This window comes from Bufo bufo, chromosome 7 (assembly GCF_905171765.1).
Source record: "Bufo bufo chromosome 7, aBufBuf1.1, whole genome shotgun sequence".
Taxonomy (NCBI): Eukaryota; Metazoa; Chordata; class Amphibia; order Anura; family Bufonidae; genus Bufo; species Bufo bufo.
In genome coordinates, this window is record NC_053395.1 from 171,496,914 (window position 1) to 171,520,354 (window position 23,441).

Genomic DNA, 23,441 nt, shown 5'->3' on the forward strand with positions numbered 1-23,441 from the left:
TTTATTACATTTTTTTCTTTAACACATTGAGGGTTAACAGCTAAACAAAACTCAACGTTTATTACCCTGATTCTGCGGTTTACAGAAACACCCCACATGTGGTCGTAAACTGATGTAAGGGCGCACGGCAGGGCGCAGAAGGAAAAGAACGCCGTATGGTTTTTGGAAGGCAGATTTTGCTAAACTGGTTTTAGATGCCATATCCCATTTAAAGCCCCCCTGATGCACCCTTACAGTAAAAACTCCCAAAAAGTGACCCTATTTTGGAAACTAGGGGATAAGGTGCCAGTTTTATTGGTACTATTTAGGGGTACATATGATTTTTAATTGCTCTATATTAAGTTTTTTGTGCGGAAAAGGTAACTGAAAAATGGCTGTTTTGGCACAGTGTTTTTTTTTTTTTACAAGATTCATCTGACAGGGTAGATCATGTGCTATTTTTATAGAGCAGGTTGTTACGGACGCAATGATATCAAATATGTCTACTTTGTTTGTTTGTTTCAGTTTTACATAATAAAGCAATTTTGAAAAAGAAATTATGTTTTTGTGTGTCCATTTTCCGAACGCCATATGTTTTGGCGAACGTTATGTTTTTGTGTGTCCATTTTCCGAACGCCATATGATCGTCTTGCGCAGGGGCTCGTTTTTTGCAGAAAGAGTTGAGGGTTTTTATTGGTACCATTTATGGGTACATAGGATTTTTTGATCATTCATTATGACACTTTATGGGGCAAGGTGACCAAAAAATTTGCTGTTTTGGAACAGTTTTTATTTATTTATTTTTACAGCGTTTATCTGATGGGTTAGGTCATGTGACAGTTTTATAGAGCAGATTGTTACGGACGTGGCAATACCTAATATGTATACTTTTTCTTATTTAAGTTTTACACAATAATAGCATTTCTGAAACAAAAAAAAATGATGTTTTAGTGTCTCCATAGTCTGAAAGCCACAGCTTTTTTATTTTTTGGGCGATTGTCTTAAATAGGGTATCATTTTTTGCGGGATGAGGTGACGGTTTGATTGGTACTATTTTGGGGGTCATAAGCCTTTTTGATTGCTTGCTGTTGCACTTTTTGTGATGTAAGGTGACAAAAATGGCTTTTTTTACACAGTTTTTTTATTTTTATGGTGTTTATCGGACGGGGTCTATCATGTGATATACACTGCTCAAAAAAATAAAGGGAACACTTAAACAACACAATGTAACTCCAAGTCAATCACACTTCTGTGAAATCAAACTGTCCACTTAGGAAGCAACACTGAGTGACAATCAATTTCACATACTGTTGTGCAAATGGGATAGACAACAGGTGGAAATTATAGGCAATTAGCAAGACACCCCCAATAAAGGAGTGGTTCTGCAGGTGGTGACCACAGATCACTTCTCAGTTCCTATGCTTCCTGGCTGATGTTTTGGTCACTATTGAAAGCTGGCGGTGCTTTCACTCTAGTGGTAGCATGAGACGGAGTCTACAACCCACACAAGTGGCTCAGGTAGTGCAGCTTATCCAGGATGGCACATCAATGCGAGCTGTGGCAAGAAGGTTTGCTGTGTCTGTCAGCGTAGTGTCCAGAGCATGGAGGCGCTACCAGGAGATAGGCCAGTACATCAGGAGACGTGGAGGAGGCCGTAGGAGGGCAACAACCCAGCAGCAGGACCGCTACCTCTGCCTTTGTGCAAGGATGAACAGGAGGAGCACTGCCAGAGCCCTGCAAAATGACCTCCAGCAGGCCACAAATGTGCATGTGTCTGCTCAAACGGTCAGAAACAGACTCCATGAGGGTGATATGAGGGCCCGACGTCCACAGGTGGGGGTTGTGCTTACAGCCCAACACCGTGCAGGACATTTGGCATTTTCCAGAGAACACCAATATTGGCGAATTCGCCACTGACACCCTGTGCTCTTCACAGATGAAAGCAGGTTCACACTGAGCACATGTGACAGAGTCTTGAGACGCCGTGGATAACGTTCTGCTGCCTGCAACATCCTCCAGCATGACCGGTTTGGCATTGGGTCAGTAATGGTGTGGGGTGGCATTTCTTTGGAGGGGCGCACAGCCTTCCATGTGCTCGCCAGAGGTAGCCTGACTGCCATTAGGTACCGAGATGAGATCCTCAGGCCCCTTGTGAGACCATATGCTGGTGCGGTTGGCCCTGGGTTCCTCCTAATGCAAGACAATGCTAGACCTCATGTGGCTGGAGTGTGTCAGCAGTTCCTGCAAGACGAAGGCATTGATGCTATGGACTGGCCCGCCCGTTCCCCAGACCTGAATCCAATTGAGCACATCTGGGACATCATGTCTCACTCTATCCACCAACGTCACGTTGCACCACAGACTGTCCAGGAGTTGGCAGATGCTTTAGTCCAGGTCTGGGAAGAGATCCCTCAGGAGACCGTCCGCCACCTCATCAGGAACATGCACAGGCATTGTAGGGAGGTGATACAGGCACGTGGAGGCCACACACACTACTGAGCCTCATTTTGACTTGTTTTAAAGGACATTACATCAAAGTTGGATCAGCCTGTAGTGTGTTTTTCCACTTTAAATTTGAGGGTGACTCCAAATGCAGACCTCCATGGGTTGAAAAATTTGATTTCCATTTTTTAATTTTTGTGTGATTTTGTTGTCAGCACATTCAACTATGTAAAGAACAAAGTATTTCAGAAGAAAATTTAATTAACTCAGTTCTAAGATGTGTTGTTTAAGTGTTCCCTTTATTTTTTTGAGCAGTGTATTTATAGAGACGGTCGTTACGGACGCGGTGATACCCAATATGTGTATTTATTTTATTTTTTTCATTTTTTATAGGAAAAGGCAATTTATTTTTTTAATTTTACATTTTTATTTATTTATTTTTACTTTTATTATTTTCACTTTTTATCAAGTCCCTCTTGGATCTTGAAGATCCAGTGGGGCTGATGGCTGTACTATACTTTGCAATGCTCTTGCATTGCAAAGTATAATACAATCAGATGCCCTGTAGGTGGCAATAGCGGACGCTTTTGCAAAGCGTCCGGTTGCCATGGCAGCCCCGATGGTGGAGAGAGGGAGCCCCTTCCCTCTATTAACCCCATGGATGCCGCTGCATCTATGGGGTTACAGCAGTATAGAGCTGACACTCTGCTGATGGCGGCGGCTCAGGAATGGAGCCGCCGCCATCACACACAGTGGGGACCGCACGGCATGGGGGCAGGAGGTGGACCGCATCAGGGCACTGGGCAGGCTGCAGGAATGTGGATTGGAGCGGGGGGGGGGGGGGGAGACTTCATAAGGGGCAGGCGGGGACAAGGGGGGGCTTGGCGCACAGATCGGGGGGGGGGGGGCACGAGGACACTATCTGATTTCAGGCTCTGATCTGCAGAGCACAGATCAGAGCCTGAAACCGGCATTTTTTCACTGCCGCGATCCGATTGGTTAGTCTGTGCAGACTAACCAATCGGATCGATTGCCGGCAAGGGGCCACTCTGATTGGTCCCTTGCCGGCATTACTGAACTGTATGCTGTCCGTGACAGCACCAGGGCAGGGGCAGAAGCTTTAATCCAAGCGCTTTGCAGCGCTTGGATTAAAGAGCTGCCATGACGTCTATACACGTGGTAGCTGCACGGGGTATGTGCAGCTATCACGTATATATACGGATTGCGGTCGTGAAGGGGTTAAAGGTAATTTTTCTTTTGTTAATCTGAGGCTCAATTCTGGAGTGATATTTTTCTCAATATGCAAATTAGGTCTTTGGTGCAATGAGGGTGTCATCATTGCTTTTGTTGCAACCAGACTTCACCCCTTTCTGTGGCCAACCCTTCCCTGACTGCTTTGACTGGCAGGCCAAAGCAGTGGCAAAACAACAAGGGAGGAACTTGCCACCAAAAGGAGTGGCGCTTGGGTGCAAGAGCTGTTCGGGAACTCACTGCACCAAAGGCCTAGTTTGCATATAACCCCTTCCACCACGGGCCAGTTGTTACCCTCCAGCCCAGGCAATTTTTTGCAAATCTGACATGTGTCACTTTATGTGGTAATAACTTTGGAACACTTATTTATCCAAGCCATTCTGAGATTGTTTTCTCGTGACACATTGTACTTCATGACAGTCATAAATTTTAGTCAAAATATTTCCCCTTTATTTATGAGAAAATACCAAATTTACCCAAAATACTTAAATTACTCTTACCGGTAATATGTTTTCCATGAGCCCATGACAGCACCTGTGAGAGATCCCCCCCCCTCCCCCCCCCCTTCCGGACAGGAAACAGGAACTTCCCAGATTGGGAAATTGGTCCACTGCCTTCCACCACTCAGTATTTGACAAGATTCCTGGGACCAGCAATACATGTATATATAGTGAAACTAAGAACACAAGCAAAAAACAAACAAGAAAAAACTGCACCAAATATATGCCAGGCATATCTCCTCTTTGGCACAATACAAAAATATAGATTTCTCTTTGTTTTTTGTTTTTTTCTAGGGAGGGAATTATGTAGGTGCTGTCATAGGCTCATGGAAAACATATTACCGGTAAGAGTAATTGAAGTATTTCCATTAAGCCCCATGACAGCACCTGTGAGAGACTAGACTAGAGGACTATTAGTGAGGGACTACAGCCTGCAGCACCTTTCTCCCAAAAGACATATCCTGCACAGATGAAAAGGTCCAACCTGTAGTGCTTGTAAAACGTAGAGGGGGAACTCCACGTTGCTGCCCTACAGATTTGCTCAATGGTATTACACCCTTTTTCTGCCCAGGAAGAGGCTACTGCCCTGGTGGAATGAGCTGAAAAATCTAAAAGGTACCCGATTGTGAATATGCCAGACCTATCGCTCTCTTGATCCACCTGGCTAAGGTACGGCTTGTGACTTTCGAGCCTCTGTTCTGACCCTGAAACTGAACAAAGAGTTTTGTGGTTTTCCTAAAGCCCTTTCTAGACTAAGTATGCACAGACACACCTTCTGACGTCTAAAGTGTGAAAGGACTTTTCCCCCTCGTTCTTTGGGTCCTGACAAAAAGAGGGGAGAACTATTTCCTGAGATTTATGGAATACTGAAACTACTTTGGGCAGGAATGCAGGATCCGGTTTGAATACAATTCTATCCTCCAGAATCTGAGTATATGGCGGGGAAGATGACAAAGCGGATAGTTCTTCTACTCGTCTGGCGGATGTAATGACCACTAAAATTACAGTTTTATAGGATAGCATCTTTAAGGGGATGTCCCCAAGGGGCTCAAACGGAGCCTTGGTTAGAGCGGATAGAACCAGGTTAAGGTCCCATGGGGCCGATTTAGATTTAACTGTAGGACATAGTCTAGAGGAACCCTTAAAGGGGTATTCCCATTTCAATAATTGCTGTTAATTAGTTTCCCCAAGTGTCCTTAAATAATCTTCTAAATAACTTCTATTTCCTAACTTGCACCGTTCTCCTGAAAAATGCCTTCATCTGCGCCTGTGTTGTCTACCTGTATCCCCTGGTTACGGCCACATACTTGCGGGGCTTGTATGTGCCGCGCCTGCGCACAATGTCCTACCTTCTCCCCAGCCGGCCGCTCGAGAACGCGCACGCATGCCTCCCCAGCTTGTAAAACAGCCGTGTCCTGCTTGCTGGAAATAGTGCCGGGGAGAGAAACGGTCTTCCTGCAGATGCTAGAGGAGGAAGGAGGGCCCTGGAAGACCACAGTGGCAGAGGTTAGTGAGAGATATGATGCCCTATTAGACCCGGGCCGACTCCTTCTGGGCGCCGGAGCACACGGCGTCCTCGGTTGCTATGACGCCGTGCGCTCCCTCATGCCGCCGGAATACAGTGATACACTCTTAGGTCTCTTTCACACTTGCGTTATTGTCTTCCGGCATAGAGTTCCGTCGTCGGGGCTCTATGCCGGAAGAATCCTGATCAGGATTATCCTAATGCATTCTGAATGGAGAGAAATCCGTTCAGGATGCATCAGGATGTCTTCAGTTCCGGAACGTTTGTTGGCCGGAGAAAATACCGCAGCATGCTGCGCTTTTTGCTCCGGCCAAAAATCCGGAACACTTGCCGCAAGGCCGGATCCGGAATTAATGCCCATTGGAAGGCATTGATCCGGATCCGGCCTTAAGCTAAACGTCGTTTCGGCGCATTGCCGGAGCCGACATTTAGCTTTTTCAGAGTGGTTACCATGGCTGCCGGGACGCTAAAGTCCTGGCAGCCATGGTAAGTGTAGTGGGGAGCGGTATACTTACAGTCCGTGCGGCTCCCCGGGCGCTCCAGAGTGACGTCAGGGCGCCCCAAGCGCATGGATCATGTGATCGCATGGATCACATCATCCATGCGCATGGGGCGCTCTGACGTCATTCTGGAGCGCCCCGGGAGCCGCACGGACTGTAAGTATACCGCTCCCCCGCTCCCCGCTCCTACTATGGCAACCAGGACTTTAATAGCGTCCTGGGTGCCATAGTAACACTGAAAGCATTTGGAAGACGGTTCCGTCTTCAAATGCTTTCAGTACACTTGCGTTTTTCCGGATCCGGCGGGCACCTCCGGCAACGGAAGTGCATGCCGGATCCCAACAACGCAAGTGTGAAAGAGGCCTTAGATCATAGCAGTGTATTACTGTTTTCCGGCAGCAGGAGGGAGCGCACGGCGTCATAGCAACCGAGGACGCCGTGCTCTCTGGTGCCTAGGGTGGCCACTGGCTTCACCCTAGAAAGCCGGCCCAGCCCAAACCACACCCACAACGCCCCCAAACCACTCCCACAACGACCCAAATCACGCCTCCAAACCTCAAAGCCACGCCCCCATGCCCGTGAAGCCGGGAGTGGTGCCCAGAAGGATTCCAGGCGGCAATTCACAGATGCCCCCCAGCCCATAAGTGCCATTCACAGATGCCCCCCAGCCCATAAGTGCCATTCACAGATGCACCCCCCCCTATAAGCTGGGTAATAGGTCAGTGATAATATCTGAGACCGGGAAAGCTGGGTAATAAGTCTGTAATAATATCGTACACCGGGAAAGCTGGGTAATAAGTCAGTGATAATATCAGACACCAGGAAAGCTGGGTAATAAGTCAGTGAATATATCTATCTATATCTAGCACAGATCATATGGCTACTAGCTAAGGCTACTTTCACACCTGCGTTAAGTGCGGATCCGTCTGGTATCTGCACAGACGGATCTGCACCTATAATGCAAACGCTTAGATCCGTTCAGAACGGATCCGTTTGCATTACCATGAACAAAAAAATAAAAATAATTTATTTTTTATTTTTTTCATGATAATGCAAACGGATCCGTTTTGACTTTACATTGAAAAAGTCAATGGGAGACGGATTCGTTTGAAAATTGAGCCATATAGTGTCAAATTCAAACGGATCCATCCCCATTGACTTACATTGTAAGTCTGGACGGATCCGTTTGCCTCCGCGCGGCCAGGCGGACACCCGAACGCTGCAAGCTGCGTTCAAGGGTCCGCCTTTGAGCGGAGCGGAGGACAAATGGTGCCAAACTGATGCATTCCGTTCAGGGCCGCTTGTGAGAGCCTTCAAACGGAACTCACAAGCGGAGCCCCGAACGCTAGTGTGAAAGTAGCCTAACATGCATTTGGGCTGTAGTGATTTATTGTTTTTGCTGCACAGAATGGGTTTGTTAGGCTACTTTCACACTTGCGGCAGGACGGATGCTGTTCACCATGTCGGATCCGTCCTGCGGCTATTTCGCCGTGCCGCCGCTCCGTCCCCATTAACTATAATGGGAATCGGGGCGGAGCTCCGGCGCAGCACGGCGAAAGCCGCCGGACTAAAAAGCCTGACATGCAGTAATTTTAGTCCGGCGGCTTTTCGCCGTGCACCGCCGGAGCTCCGCCCCCGTCCCTATTATAGTCAATGGGGACGGAGCGGCGGCACGGCGAAATAGCCGCAGGACGGATCCGACATGGTGAACAGCATCCGTCCTGCCGCAAGTGTGAAAGTAGCCTAACACAGGTTTTATGTGTAAAAGTGTATTAGAATGCAGGACAGCCACAAGTTACTACTACATTAGTTCACTAGCATTGGTCAGTGGTCACTGAGTGATTCCCCAGCAGGGGGATGGGCTTTACATACTCTGCAGGCTCTGACTGATGACTCATCCACATGAATGAGCACGCAAGGACTGAGCTCTCAGGGGGAGTCATGAGGAGGCGTGGCCGGCCTTCACTCAACTGCCTGAGCCAAACCAGGAAGTTATCAGGACATTTACTGCTGGTAAGATTGAAAAGGCAAGATGGGAATACCCCTTTAATAAACCTTTTGACCCAAGGATGAGTAGCTAATCTAATCTAAAGTCAAATAGGGCTCTCAGTGCCGAGACCTGGACCTTGAGAGTGCTGGGTTTAAGTTTTTTGTTAAGGCCTTCCTGTAAAAAATTTAAAATTAAAGGGATGTTGGGCGAGCTCAAGTCTAGGCCTGGCCCTGCAGACCGAAGGAAGGTCTTCCATACCCTCAGATAGATTTCGGAGGTGACCTTTTTCCTACTGGCTAGAAGAGTCCCAATGACTTGTTCTGATAGACCTGAAGAATGTCCTCTCAAAATCCAGGCTGTCAGGTGGAGGTTCTTGACTTCCGGATGATGTAGAGGGCCCTGATATAATAGGTCCTGTCTATTGATAGTCTCCTCAACCAGGCAAACCAGACTCTTCTCGGCCAAAACGGTGCTATTAGTATCACTGTTGCCTGCTTCCCCCCTGATCTTCTGGATCACTCTGGGCAATAGGCTGATGGGAGGAAACGCATAGACTAGGGCCCTTCCCCCATGGCTGTGAAAACACATCTGTGCCTATCGACTGATCCTCCCTGCTCAGAGAAAAGAAACTTTCGCACTTTTTGTTCTCTACCGAGGCGAATAGATCTATTGTGGGAGATCCCCATAGGGCCTCTATTTGGTGAAATACCTCCTGATTCAGACACCAAGTCGCCTGGCTGAATCTGTGTCTGCTGAGAAAGTCCGCCTGGTGATTCTCTGAGCCTTTCAAATGAACCGCTGAGAGAGAAAGAGCTTTCCCCTGTATTAGCAAGAAGATCCTGGATGCTAGCTGCATTAGTTGAGATCTTGTTCCCCCTTGTTTGTTGATATAAGCTACCACCGAGGCGTTGTCGGATAGGATCCTGACATGTTTTTGAGGCAATGATGGGAGACTTTAACTCCCTGGCATTTCGGGACTGAGCACTCTGGGTTTTTGACCAAGGGCCTTGGAAAACCCCCAAATCTGAATGGGCCCCTCCACCCCTAAGGGCTTGCGTCGGTGGTTATTATTAAGGGGTCCTGTTTCAACCACTCTACTCTCTGACTTAGGTTCAGAGTTTTTAGCCACCAAGTTAGGGACCAGGTTACTGACCCCGGGACCACAATCTTGCGATCCAGGTAAAGCAACCTCCCGTCCCATTTGGACCAAATGTGCCATTGAAGTATTCTGGACCTGAATTGGGCCCATCTCACAGCAGGAATGCAAGTCGTCATCAGACCCAGAATAGACATTGCTTTTCTTAGGGATATTTTCTTGGTTTTGCTGAAAGACCCGATTTTCTTCTGAATAGCTTTCTTCTTGTCTACCGGAAGATAAGATTTCTGCATCTGGGAATCGAATAAGATGCCTAGGAAAACGCATTTGGAGGTTGGAATCAGGGACGATTTGTCCCAATTTATTAACCAGCCAAGGGTCATCAGGGTCCCCAGGACCTCCTGTATTTGAGATCTCAACAGCTCTGGGGACTGCCCTACCAAGAGAAGGTCGTCCAGGTATGAGATTATAATGATGTCTGATCTTCTTATTTCTGCCATTACCTCCGCCATTAGCTTCGTGAAGAGCCTTGGCGCCTGCGATATCCCAAAGGGAAGTGCTCTGAACTGCAAATGGACAATTGATTCCCCAATCTTTACAGCTACCCTGAGGTATTTCTGAGATGATGGATGAATGGGCACGTGATAGTAGGCATCTTTTATATCTATTGAGGCCATCACGCAGTTGGGGAACAGATGGAGGACCGTGGAGGAGATGGATTCCATCCTGAATTTCTAGTAGGTCAGATATTGGTTGAGACAAATTTATTATCAGCCGGAAAGTCCAGTTGGGTTTGGGAACCAAAAATAGGGTCGAATAAAAACCCTCTCCTTGTTCGTTCTTTGGGACTGAAACAAGGACTGCCTTGCCCAGGAGGTTGTTTATTTCCTCCGTAAGTGCCGCCTGTTTTGGAGAATGTTGGTTTATGGAAGTAATTTTTAATATCCTGGGTGGTAGCCTTTTGAAGTCTAGGCGGTAGCCTTCCTCTATAATACTCCTTACCCAGGCGCTTGCGGTAATATTTCGCCAGGCAGGAGAAAACGAAGAAAGACGACCGCCTACCTGGGGCCTGGCGTCATTGTTGAGAGGAACTCGAAGTCTGAGGTCTGGATTTAAACAACACGCTTTTTGATTTATCCGATCTCCATTCCCTTCTTTTCTTCTGATCCCCAAAAACTTTCCTTCTCTCATTACTCCGAAATGGCTTCCCCTGTCTAGGAAAGGACGGTGTTGGAAATCCTTTTTTCTTATCAGATGCCTTATCTAAAATATCGTCCAAGAAATTTCCTTGACAAGGAAGGGCACATAGCTTAGACTTTGAAGCCACATCGCCCTTCCACCCCTTCAACCATAGGGACCTTCTGGCTAAATTGGACAGTGCGGCTGCTCTAGCGGAAAGCCTCAATGCATCAGCGGAGGCATCGGAAATAAAGTCCACTGCTCTGGACATGGTTGGTATAGCTTCCAGAAGCTGATCCCTAGTAGTCTTGTTCTCTATATGAGACTCTAGTTCCTCCAACCAGACCTTTAATGACCTTGCCACCGAAGTAGTCGCTATATTCGGTTTAAAGGCAGAAGTGGATGCATCCCAATTCTTTCTTAAGTAGGCATCTGCACTTTTGCCATGGGATCTTTAAGGGACCCTAAATCCTCAAGCGGGAGAGCTGATTTTTTTACTTATCTTAGCTACGGGGGCGTCTACCCTCGGTACCTCCTGCCAAGCTGATACTTCTGGATCATCAAAGGGGTACTTTCTCCTAACCGCTCTAGGGATAAATAATTTTTTGTCGGGCTTCTCCCATTCACGTTTAATCAGGTCTTTGATACAGTCCTGAATGGGGAACACGCTAGACTTTTTTGGCTTTAGGCTTTCAAACATGAGTTCTGGCCTAGCCCTGGACTCCTTTTCTTCCTCCAGCTCCATCGTGGATCTAACCGCTTTTAATAGTAGATCCATATCCTCCGCTCTGAATAACGGCTTCGCTGTCAAATCCTCAGAGGAGGAATCTGAGCTTGCAATGGCGCCCTCCTCAGACTCAGAATCCGTAGTATCCTCCACTATCGTCTGAGCCTTCTTATGTCTGGATGAGCTAGGCAGGGATTTTTTTTAAAAATTTCCACAGAAGAATGACCTTTCTTTTTAACTAACTCCTGGATGCTTTGTAATAAAGATGGCGACTCATCTGCTACTAACTTATCCAGACATGGTTGGCAACATGTTTTGGGGTAGGACGGGCCCAATTTACGCTTGCAAATTCCACACCCCTTAGCTCTTGTTTTGTGGGTAGCTGTTCTTAAGGGCTTCTTTAACCTGCATTTAATAAAACAGCCCTAATCAGTCTAATTCTGACCACAATAATAACTCCCCAAAGGGAGATGGTGAGGGTTAACCCCTCTTACCCACAGGAGTACCATGCTGGATTCAGAAAGCTGCTCCTGTGTCAGTGCACAGTTGCACTTCCCCTTCTTCCTGCATGATGATGCTGCTTCAAGGGGGGGCAATGTAGGGAAGATCTGGCCGTCCGGACCAGTATCTGCTTGCTGCTGCTCCCTCCCTGCTGGCTGGCTGGCGTTCCCTTTTTCAAATTGGCCGCGCAACGCCCGCCATGTTTAAGCTCCTCCCCTTCCGGCCAGTGGAACGCACGCGTCACTTCCGGTGCGACGCGCGCCTCCAGACTCTGCCTGCCGCAATGAGAGGAGAAGATCCACCTCCCTCTCACGCCGAACTTCGCCGGCTAGGCAGGGACAACGAGGCAGCTACAGGCATCCCCCATGGCTCTGAAAGCAGTTTCTCTGCTTTTAAAACAAAGTGATACCACAAAATATTTATTACTTAACATTCCCCATAGGTCTACTTTTTGTTGGCATCATTTTGTAAATGTCACTTTATTTTTTTAGGACGTTCGAAGGCTTAGAATTTTAGAAGCAATTCTTAAAATTAGGAAAATTTCAGAAACCCACTTTTTAAAGGACTAGGTTAGTTCTGAAGTCACTTTGTAGGGGCTTACATAGTAGACACCCTCCATAAATGACTCCATTGTAGAAACTACACCCCTCAAGTTTCTCAAAACTGATTTTCCTGTGGTTTACAGAAAACACCCCATATGTGGTATAAACTGATTTAAGGGCACATGGCAGGGCGCAGAAGAAAAGGAGCGCCATATGGTTATTGGAAGGCAGATTTTGCTGGACACCATGTCTCATTTGAAGCCCCCCTGATGCACCCTTACAGTAGAAACTCCCAAAATTGACCCCATTTTGGAAACTACGGGATAAGGTGAGAGTTTTATGGGTACTATTTTAGGGTACATATGATTTTTAGTCGCTCTATATTATGTTTTTTGTGAGGAAAGATAACCAAAAAAAATGGCTGTTTTGCCACAGTTTTTGTTTTTTACAACGTTCATCTAACAGGTTAGATCATGTGCTATTTTTATAGTGCAGGTTGTTACGGACACAATGATATCAAATACACTGCTCAAAAAAATCAAGGGAACACAAAAATAACATCCTAGATCTGAGTTAATTAAATATTCTTCTGAAATACTTTGTTCTTTACATAGTTGAATGTGCTGACAACAAAAATCACACAAAAATTAAAAAATGGAAATCAAATTTTTTAACCCATGGGAGGTCTGGATTTGGAGTCACACTCAAAATTAAAGTGGAAAAACACACTACAGGCTGATCCAACTTTGATGTAATGTCCTTAAAACAAGTCAAAATGAGGCTCAGTAGTGTGTGTGGCCTCCACGTGCCTGTATGACCTCCCTACAACGCCTGTGCATGCTCCTGATGAGGTGGCGGACGGTCTCCTGAGGGATCTCCTCCCAGACCTGGACTAAAGCATCTGCCAACTCCTGGACAGTCTGTGGTGCAACGTGACGTTGGTGGATAGAGCGAGACATGATGTCCCAGATGTGCTCAATTGGATTCAGGTCTGGGGAACGGACGGGCCAGTCCATAGCATCAATGCCTTCGTCTTGCAGGAACTGCTGACACACTCCAGCCACATGAGGTCTAGCATTGTCTTGCATTAGGAGGAACCCAGGGCCAACCGCACCAGCATATGGTCTCACAAGGGGCCTGAGGATCTCATCTCGGTACCTAATGGCAGTCAGGCTACCTCTGGCGAGCACATGGAGGGCTGTGCGGCCCTCCAAAGAAATGCCACCCCACACCATTACTGACCCAATACCAAACCGGTCATGCTGGAGGATGTTGCAGGCAGCAGAACGTTCTCCACGGCGTCTCCAGACTCTGTCACGTCTGTCACATGTGCTCAGTGTGAACCTGCTTTCATCTGTGAAGAGCACAGGGCGCCAGTGGCAAATTTGCCAATCTTGGTGTTCTCTGGCAAATGCCAAACGTCCTGCACGGTGTTGGGCTGTAAGCACAACCCCCACCTGTGGACGTCGGGCCCTCATATCACCCTCATGGAGTCTGTTTCTGACCGTTTGAGCAGACACATGCACATTTGGGCCTCCTCCACGTCTCCTTATGTACTGGCCTGTCTCCTGGTAGCGCCTCCATGCTCTGGACACTACGCTGACAGACACAGCAAACCTTCTTGCCACAGCTCGCATTGATGTGCCATCCTGGATAAGCTGCACTACCTGAGCCACTTGTGTGGGTTGTAGACTGTCTCATGCTACCACTAGAGTGAAAGCACCGCCAGTATTCAAAAGTGACCAAAACATCAGCTAGGAAGCATAGGAACTGAGAAGTGGTCACCACCTGCAGAACCACTCTTTTATTGGGGGTGTCTTGCTAATTGCCTATAATTTCCACCTGTTGTCTATCCCATTTGCACAACAGCATGTGAAATTGATTGTCACTCAGTGTTGCTTCCTAAGTGGACAGTTTTATTTCACAGAAGTGTGATTGACTTGGAGTTACATTGTGTTGTTTAAGTGTTCCCTTTATTTTTTTGAGCAGTGTATGTCTACTTTCTTTGTTTCAGTTTTACACAATAAAGCATTTTTGAAAAAAAAGTTAAAATTATGTTTTTAGTCTCCATTTTCTGAACGCCATATTTTTTTCTAGGAAGAGTTGACGTTTTTATTGGTACCATTTGTGGGTAAATTTTTTTGATCATTCAATATTACACTTTATAGGGCAAGGTGACTAAAACCATGGTTGTTTTGGCACAGTTTTTATTTATTTATTTTTACAGTGGTCATCTGAGGGGTTAGGTCATGTGATATTTTTAGAGCAGGTAGTTACGGACGCGGGAATACCTAATATGTATACTTTTTCTTATTTATTTAAGTTTTACACAATAATAGCATTTTTTAAACCAAAAAAATTATGATGTTTTAGTGTCTCCATAGTCTGAGAGCCATAGCTTTTTTATTTTTGGCAGATTGTCTTAGGTAGGGTTTCATTTTTTACGGGATGAGGTGATGGTTTTATTGGTACCATTTTGGGGGGCATACACCTTTTTGATCGCTTGGTGTTGCATTTTTTGTGATGCAAGGTGACAAAAAAAATTGCTTTTTTTGACAGTTTATTTTTTTTTTACGGTGTTTATTGGACAGGGCGGATCATGTGATATATTTATAGAGCCGGTCGTTACGGACACAGCGATACCTAATGTGTGTTTATTTCTATTTTTTATTATAAAATCTGGGGAAAGGGCGTTTTTTTCTTTGAAATATTTGAAATATTTTTTAAGGGGTCTGATCCCCTCTGCAATGCATTACAATACATCTGTATTGTAATGCATTGCCTGTTAGTTTATTACACTGAGTAATACACTAACAAGTTTTGCCTAGGAGATCGGGCCTGAGGCTGGACCTCCTCAAAAGGAAGGTCCACATGCCGTGCAAGGCATTGGGCAGCCTCTGCACGCCATCGGGCTGCCTTGTCACCCTTCGGGTCCCCGCCAGAGCAGCGTGGGGACCCTATGGGCTCCCTCACCCGCAACATGCACCTTCTATGCCGCGGTTAGCGCTGACTGCGGCTACAGCAGGGGCCCAGCTATCATTGACTGTGACCGTTCAGGTGCCCGCCCGATCACCATGACTTAATAGTACGTCCAAATGCTGGAAGTCACTTGCGGCCATGACGTACTATGACGTATTATGTGTCGGGAAGGGGTTAGGAAAAAGTATCGTAACTGGGGAACGGAGCCTCAGATCAACAAAAGGGAAACAGTGTTTTAATCAGGTGAACACCAGCTATGCAAACAGTTGGCTAGGAAGGTCGCTAGTGAGAGATTCTTTTTCAAAATTACTAAGTAGACATTGGAAACAAATTTGAAATTTGTACCATCGAGCACTACTACATACAGTTGTATGAGATGAAAGTGTACAAACCCTTATATAACCATAGGTGTTTTCGATGGTTCCTTTATACATATATTCTTCAACACAGATTTCAACAAGGAAAAAAAAAAAGCAAGACAAACCACGTATTTTCTGGACTACAAGACGCTACTCCCCGTCAAAAACAGGGAAAAATGGCTGTGTGTTTTGTAGTGTGAATGCTAATTACTGCTTCCATTACAAAGGTGGTCATCAGCATGCAGGAGGTGCGGGGAGCAGTGAGGGAAGCACTGTGCTAGTTATACTCATCACTCCCTGGTCTTCTTCCGGGTGCCTCACTGCATGTGTCCTGACTGCGTAAAGCGTCGGGGCATAGTGCACATAGACACGCACTATGACCTGACGCTGTGCGACGTCAGGTCACAGAGCAGTGCGGGCCTGCAGAAGAACAACAAGCTTTAAGTTTTTAGCACGGTCAAGAGGCAAGCTCATTTATTTGTGTAATTGGGCTTGGGGGTCTGATCTGAGGAGGAATAGGGTCTGTTATATATATATATATATATATATTTTTTTTTTTTTTTTTCCTCCGTCTTACCCCCTGCAAAAATACGGCAACTCTATATTCAATTTCTAATGTAAAATTGACAGATAACAGATCTCACCTCTGATATGCTCCTCAGACAATCGGGCCCTCAGCTGCTCTAGCTCCAAACAGTGCTTCTTCTTAAATTTCTCAATCTCAGAAGAATACTTTTCCAACAAGTTATTCCTTAGGTTTAACATGTCTTCCTTATACTGCAATGTAAGCGCTGCACGTAGGTTGTCCAGCTCCTGCTTGTGCCTCTCTTCAACCTGAAGTCGCGAATAAGCAAGCTCATCCTGTCCAAAAATGAAAAATGGAGAGTATATAGGTGCAAAATAAAAGCAGAGCCATCCAATTCTAGACTAAAATGATATAAGACTAACCTTGTGTTCCTCTAGCTGGAGTGTCAAATGTTGCAGAAGATCTAGCCTTTCACTTTCAAAAGAATCTTCTAAAGTCAAAGTAGAACAGTTCAAAGAAGTCATTTCCACCTTTTCATCCTCATTCATTTCTCGAAGACGTTGATGCAGAATCTTCAGCTCCTCTCTGTACGTCTCTTCTGCAGAGCTGGACTTCTGTTCAAAGTAAATTCTAAGCTCTTCCATCTCCTTTTCATTTTCAGCTTTAAGCAACTGCCGTTCCTGCGCAAAGTCTTTCCTCATCCTGTCAATTTCTTCCAACTGTGTGGAACGAGCAATTAGCTGCTCCTTTAATTCTACAAATAAAGAGATGTTATTTTAATACAATTGTCTACAGAAATAGACTAGCACGCCATGCATGTGGTCAGTAGAACTACAGCCTGGAACAAAGTACTTACCATTTAGTTCTTGACGACTTGCTCTGGACCTGTCAATCTGGGACCACAAAAGTTTGATTTCTTCCCTGGACTCCATTGTAACCTCGCTACAATTTATCTGCAATGCGTTTGGCTATTGAGAGAAACTGGCGGTTATGAAAAGGAATTAAATGTGTATACCATGTAGAACAACAAAAACATTTAAGTCAATACCTGAATTGAATTCTCCTGCTGTAGCAGAATGACCTTGCACTTCTCATAGTTCAAGTCTGGTACTAAAGAATAAATAAAAATAATAAATACGCATAAACCAAAAGAAAGCTTCAATTGGAGAATAATGCATCCATAATATATTTATTGCAAAAAGTATTTCATAGATCAGGAATAGGGATCGACCGATATTGATTTTTTAGGGCCGATAATTTGTCAACTTTCGGGCCGATAGCCGATAATTTATACCGATATTCTGGGTATTTTTATTTTTGAGGAAAAAAAAAAAAATTTCCTACACAAATCTGCTGAAAATTTATGTTTATTGTTAACGTGTATTATTTTATTTTTTTGTAAATCTTTTTCATTTATACTTAATATTTTATTATTATTTTTTTTTTACTAACTTTTAGCCCCCTTAGGGACTAGAACCCTTGTCCTATTCACCCTGATAGATCTCTATCAGGGTGAATAGGAGCTCACACTGTCCCTGCTGCTCTGTGCATAGTGCACACAGCAGCATGGAGCTGACTATGGCAGCCAGGGCTTCAATAGCGTCCTGGCTGCCATGGTAACCAACGATTAATACGGGGGGGGGGGGGCGCACTGCGCCACCAATGTTTTTACTATTGGGATGGGGGTGGGGGGCGCACTGCGCCACCAATGATTAATACTAGGGGGCTTGAGGAAGGGGGGGGCGCACTGCGCCACCAATGAAGATACCTCTCTTTCACATACAGGAGGCGGGAGCTGGCTGCAGAGTCACATAGCCGGCTCCGAGTCCCGACTCCCGACCTCTATGAGCGGTAGCTGCGATCCGCGGCACCTAAGGGGTTAACTACCGCGGACCGCAGCTGCCGTTCATAGATGTCGGGAGCCGGCTATGTGATTCTGCAGCCAGCTCCCGCCTCCTGTATATGAATTCATGAAAGACTCATCTTCATTGGTGGCGCAGCGGCCACAGCCCCTCCCCTTCTTTTGTCTCCTCTCCTGCCATTGGCGGCAGCGGCAGCAGCATCACAGGGGGAGGAAACACTGCTTCCTTCTCCTCTGTGCTGCGGAGGGAACACAGAACGCGCTGAGAGCAGCGCGTTCTGTGTTCCCAATACGTTATCGGAATATCGGCAAAATAGATGCCGATACCGATAACGTTCAAAATCTTCAATATCGGCCGATAATATCGGTAAAACCGATAATCGGTCGATCCCTAATCATGAATACTGTATCTTAAATATCAAATTACAGAGTCCCCTCACCACTGTATGCTACCATACAGGGTCCATGCACTTAACAATGTCTTGCATATGTGCCTGAAGTGTCAAGTGTTTCATGCTTCCCATACAGTTGCTGTGGAACTGCATTTCACATACTTGACTGCTGTTCTGCACACTACTACTCTCTGCAGAAGTGCTGGAAGGACAGAAAAGGGTAATTGGATCTCCTATTCCACCATAAGACCCCCTTCTCTCCTCTTATCACCTCTTCCCACAATCGCCTCCAAGATTCCTCCTATGCATCCCCCACACTCTGGAACTCTCTTCCCCAACATATCAGATTCTTACATACAGTGGAATCCTTCAAAAGAAACCTGAAAACCCACCTCTTCAAAGAAGCCTACAACCAGTGACCCTGCTGCCGTTATACCACCATGACCAGTTTTACCCTCACCTACTGTGTCCTTCCTCCATACCTCGTAGATTGTAAGCCCTCGCGGACAGGCCCTCTCTCCTTCTGTACCAGTTTGTAACTTGTCTTGTTCGCGCTAATTGCAATTGTCTGTATTATGTCTACCCCTTTTCATATGTACAGCACTATGGAATGAATGGCGATTTAATAATAACAGAAGGAGGATTTCACTAACATTTATTCCTTCCCAGTATTATATGCGTGTACAGAAATGCTACTGCAGCCTACAGTATGTGGCACCACCAGGATATCAGTGTACAGAAAATCTAAGTGAATAGATGATAAAATGTTGAATCGCAGGTGATCCAACGCCAAATGATTCTGAGAAAAAAGGAGACTTTTGTATTACTTACCAGTAAAGTCTCTTTCTCGCTCTTCCTTGGGGGACACAGGAAACCATGGGTATAGCTCTGCTCCCTAGGAGGCGTGACACTAAGCGAAAGCTGTAAGCCCCTCCTCCATCAGCTATACCCTTCAGCCTGGAGAAGAGACTGCCAGTTGCGTGTCCAAGTAGTGAAAGATAACCACCAACCGGAAAAAGAACTGTCGAGCCCCAACGGGGGCAACCAAGCCGGAACCACAACTGTAACCCAATGAAGGGCGGGTGCTGTGTCCCCCAAGGAAGAGCGAGAAAGAGACTTTACTGGTAAGTAATACAAAAGTCTCCTTTTCTCGCCCATATTCCTTGGGGGACACAGGAAACCATGGGACGTTCCAGAGCAGTCCCAGAAGGGAGGGACCAGAACAAACTAGACCAACACCAGAGGCATCAATCAACTGCCGCCTGCAACACCAGACGGCCTAAAGCAGCGTCAGCCGACGCATGAGTATGCACCCTGTAGAACTTGGTGAAGGTGTGCAAGGAGGACCAAGTGGCCGCCTTGCAAATCTGCTCCGAAGAAGCCCGATTTCTCTGAGCCCAGGAAGCCCCGACCGCTCTAGTGGAGTGAGCGGTAACACCAAGGGGAGGAACCCTGCCCTTGGCGAGATAAGCCTCAGTAACAGCCATCTTGACAAAACGGGCGATAGCAACTTTGGATGCCGCCATCCCTCTGCGCGACCCTTCCGGGACCACAAAGAGCGAGTCAGTATGCCTGAACGAGCTGGTTACTTCCAGGTAAATCTTGAGCGCCCTGACAACGTCCAGGCGATGAAGCTTCCTCTCCCGCGGATGGGAAGGGGAAGGACACAAAGAGGGGAGAACGATGTCCTCGTTCAGATGAAAGGCGGAGACCACCTTAGGAAGGAAGGGACCGGACGAAGAACCACCTTGTCCTGGTGGAACACTAGGAAAGGTTCCAGACAGGAGAGTGCAGCCAATTCGGACACCCTCCGAAGAGAGGTGATGGCTACAAGGAAAATAACCTTGCAGGACAGAAGTCGCAAGGAAACCGTCCGCAGAGGCTCGAAAGGAGAAGCCTGGAGCGCTGAGAGAACCAGGTTCAGGTCCCAGGGCGGTACCGGAGGGCGATACGGGGGAACCGCGTGAGCCACGCCCTGAAGGAAGGTCTTGACAGGACCAAGGGGGGCCAGTGGGCGCTGAAACAAAATGGACAGCGCAGATACCTGACCCTTCAAAGAACTAAGGCCTAGACCTTGGGCCAGTCCGCTCTGCAGGAAGGACAAAACGGTGGGGAGAGAAAAGCGGAGCGGAGGAATCCCCAGATCGGCACAGAACCCCAAAAAGGTCCTCCAGGTCCTATAATAGATCCTAGAAGAGGACGGCTTACGGGCGCGGATCATGGTGCGGACGACGTCCGCAGAAAAACCCCTACGTGTCAGGACGGTGGTCTCAACAACCACGCCGTCAAACGTAGGGACCCTAAACGCGGGTGGAAGATCGGTCCCTGAGAGAGAAGATCTTCCCTGGCGGGCAGCGGCCAGGGCGCGTCTGCCAGGAGCAGCATGAGGTCGGCATACCAAGACCGGCGGGGCCAGTCCGGAGCGACCAGAATCACCGAGACGCCTTCCGCCGCGATCTTCCGAAGGACCTTGGGCAGGAGAGGGATGGGAGGGAATATGTATGGGCGCGCGAAGCCTCGCCAAGGAAGAACGAGGGCGTCGGCTCCGCAAGCTCCCGGATCCCTGGCCCTGGACAGATAGGCGGGGACCTTGTGATTGAATTTTGAGGCCATGAGGTCCACGTCCGGTATGCCCCAACGAAGGCAAATGGCCTCGAATACCTCCGGGTGAAGAGACCACTCGCCGGGGTCGACGGTGGTGCGACTGAGGAAGTCCGCCGCCCAATTGTCCACCCCTGGAATAAAAATTGCAGATAGGGCCGGGACGTGGGCTTCCGCCCAACGGAGAATGCTGGAGACCTCCCGCATCGCAGCAGCGCTGCGAGTGCCCCCCTGGTGGTTTATGTACGCCACAGCCGTGGCGTTGTCTGATTGTACACGAACTGGATGACCCTTCAGCAGATGAGTCCAGTGTCGTAGAGACAGAAGGGCCGCTCTCAGTTCCAGGACATTGATCGAGAGTTTGGACTCCGATGGAGACCAAATGCCCTGGACGGATCGGGGAGGAAACACGCCTCCCCAGCCCGAGAGACTGGCATCGGTTGTAACCACCAACCAGTTGAGTGGCAGAAAGGACCTGCCCAGAAGAGGGGACTGTAACCACCAGCGGAGAGATGACCGCACCGGAGGCGAAAGATGGAAGGGATGATCCAGAGACTGCGGTGATTTGTCCCAGGAGGAGAGGATCGCCCGTTGGAGAGGGCGGGAGTGAAACTGCGCAAATGGGATCGCCTCGAAGCAGGCAACCATCTGCCCCAATACCCGCATGCAGAAGCGGAAAGACGGTCGACGGTGGAGAAGGAGACCCCGAACCGCCCCACGGAGGGTCAGACGTTTTTCCGAGGGAAGACGTACCTCCGCCGCTCCCGTGTCTAAAAGCATTCCCAGGAAGACGAGTTGTCTGGAGGGGGGAAGGGAGGACTTGGGGAAGTTGATGACCCAACCGAACCTCGCCAGAGTCTCTAGAGTGAGATCCACGCTGGCAACCGCTTGAGAAAGGGACGGAGCCTTGATGAGGATATCGTCCAAGTACGGTAGCAGAAAAACACCCCTGGAACGGAGTAAGGCTAAAACCGGGGCCAGGACCTTGGTGAACACCCGGGGGGCTGTTGCCAGCCCAAAGGGAAGGGCGACAAATTGGAAGTGGAGGTCCCCCACGGCGAATCGAAGGAAGCGATGGTGACACCGGGCTACCGGAACATGGAGGTAGGCATCCTGTATATCGATGGAAGACATGAAATCTCCCTGCTCCAGGGAAGCCACCGCGGAGCGGAGGGACTCCATCCGAAACCGTCGAAGGAGGAGAAAACGGTTGAGCTTTTTGAGGTCCAAAATGGGCCGCACCGAACCTCCCTTCTTGGGAACTACAAAGAGGTTCGAGTAGAACCCTTGGAATCTTTCCTCTGGAGGAACGGGGGTAATCACCCCCCTGTCCAGTAAGGCTTGAACGGCCGCGGAGAACGCAGCCGCGCCTTTCGGGTCCCGCGGCGGGCGGGAGCGAAAGAACCGATCCGGAGGGAAGGATGCAAATTCGATTTTGTATCCGGAGGACACAATTTCGAGGGCCCAGGCGTCGGAGACGTGAGCCATCCAGACGTCCTTGAAAAGGAGGAGCCGGCCCCCCACCCGGGTGGGTGGGGGCGCGCCTTCAGGCAGAGGACTGTTTTGCTGCGGGTGTGCGGGCAGCCTGCGGCTTGCGCCAGGATGGCTGCGCCCGAAAAAACGGCTTCCTACGCTTGTCCTGGGGAGGAGCCGAAGCGGCAGCTGTGGTGGGAGCCCCAGAGGCCCTGCGGGAGGACCGAAAACGAGACGCACCAGGGCGTCCGCGGGGGGCGCCCCTGGCTTGGGGTTGAGGAAGATGGGTGCTTTTACCACCCGTGGCCTCTGAAATAAGTTCGTCTAAGCGGACCCCGAAAAGGCGGGAACCCGCAAACGGTAGCCCCGCCAAGGAACGTTTGGAGGCAGCGTCCGCTTTCCAGACCTTCAGCCAGAGCTCCCTCCTGACGGCAACTGCCAGGGCGGAGGAGCGTGCAATAAGGGCTCCCGCATCAAGGGAGGCCTCACAGACAAAATTCCCGGCCCGAATAATAAGCTGGGCCAAGGAACGTAGGTCCTGGATGGGGACGTCTGAGTCCAACCCCTGTTCCAGCTGCGCACCCCAAGCAGAGATTGCTTTCCCTGCCCAAGCAGAGGCAAAAACCGGTCTGAGAGCAGAACCGGAGGCAGCAAAAATGCCCTTGGAAAGGGTCTCCATGCGACGGTCCTCCGCTGACTGAAGAGAGGACCCGTCGGGAACAGGGATGGCCGTATTCTTTGACAGCCGAGCCACAGGGGGGTCCACCTTGGGTGGGGAAGACCAGGTGGCCACGACATCGGCTGGAAAAGGATAGCAAATGTCCAGCTTCTTTGGGTTGACAAAACGGGCGTCCGGGCGAGCCCAAGCCTTAGACACCACGGAGGAGAAATCAGAGTGGATTGGAAAGACTTTTGAGGCCTGCCTGGGTCTGATAAAGGAGACGCTAGCTGCGTCCGAGCTAGGGGGGTCATCCTGCACCTTAAAGGTGTCACGAATATCAGAGATGAGTTGGCCCAT

The 23,441-nt window shown here is 48.2% G+C and overlaps 1 protein-coding gene across 5 annotated transcripts in view; it reads right to left on the reverse strand.

Annotated features, from left to right (window-relative positions):
• Positions 1–23,441, reverse strand: part of PCNT (pericentrin) — a 134,218-nt gene that overhangs the window by 82,350 nt on the left and 28,427 nt on the right. For all 5 annotated transcript variants that reach the window (XM_040441679.1, XM_040441677.1, XM_040441678.1 and 2 more), the window contains 4 exons: positions 17,145–17,206; positions 16,953–17,064; positions 16,519–16,850; positions 16,215–16,431 (listed from right to left, as the gene is read on the reverse strand). In XM_040441679.1, coding sequence (XP_040297613.1) covers positions 16,215–16,431; positions 16,519–16,850; positions 16,953–17,064; positions 17,145–17,206 — 723 coding nt within the window. The remainder of the gene's footprint in view (positions 1–16,214; positions 16,432–16,518; positions 16,851–16,952; positions 17,065–17,144; positions 17,207–23,441) is intronic.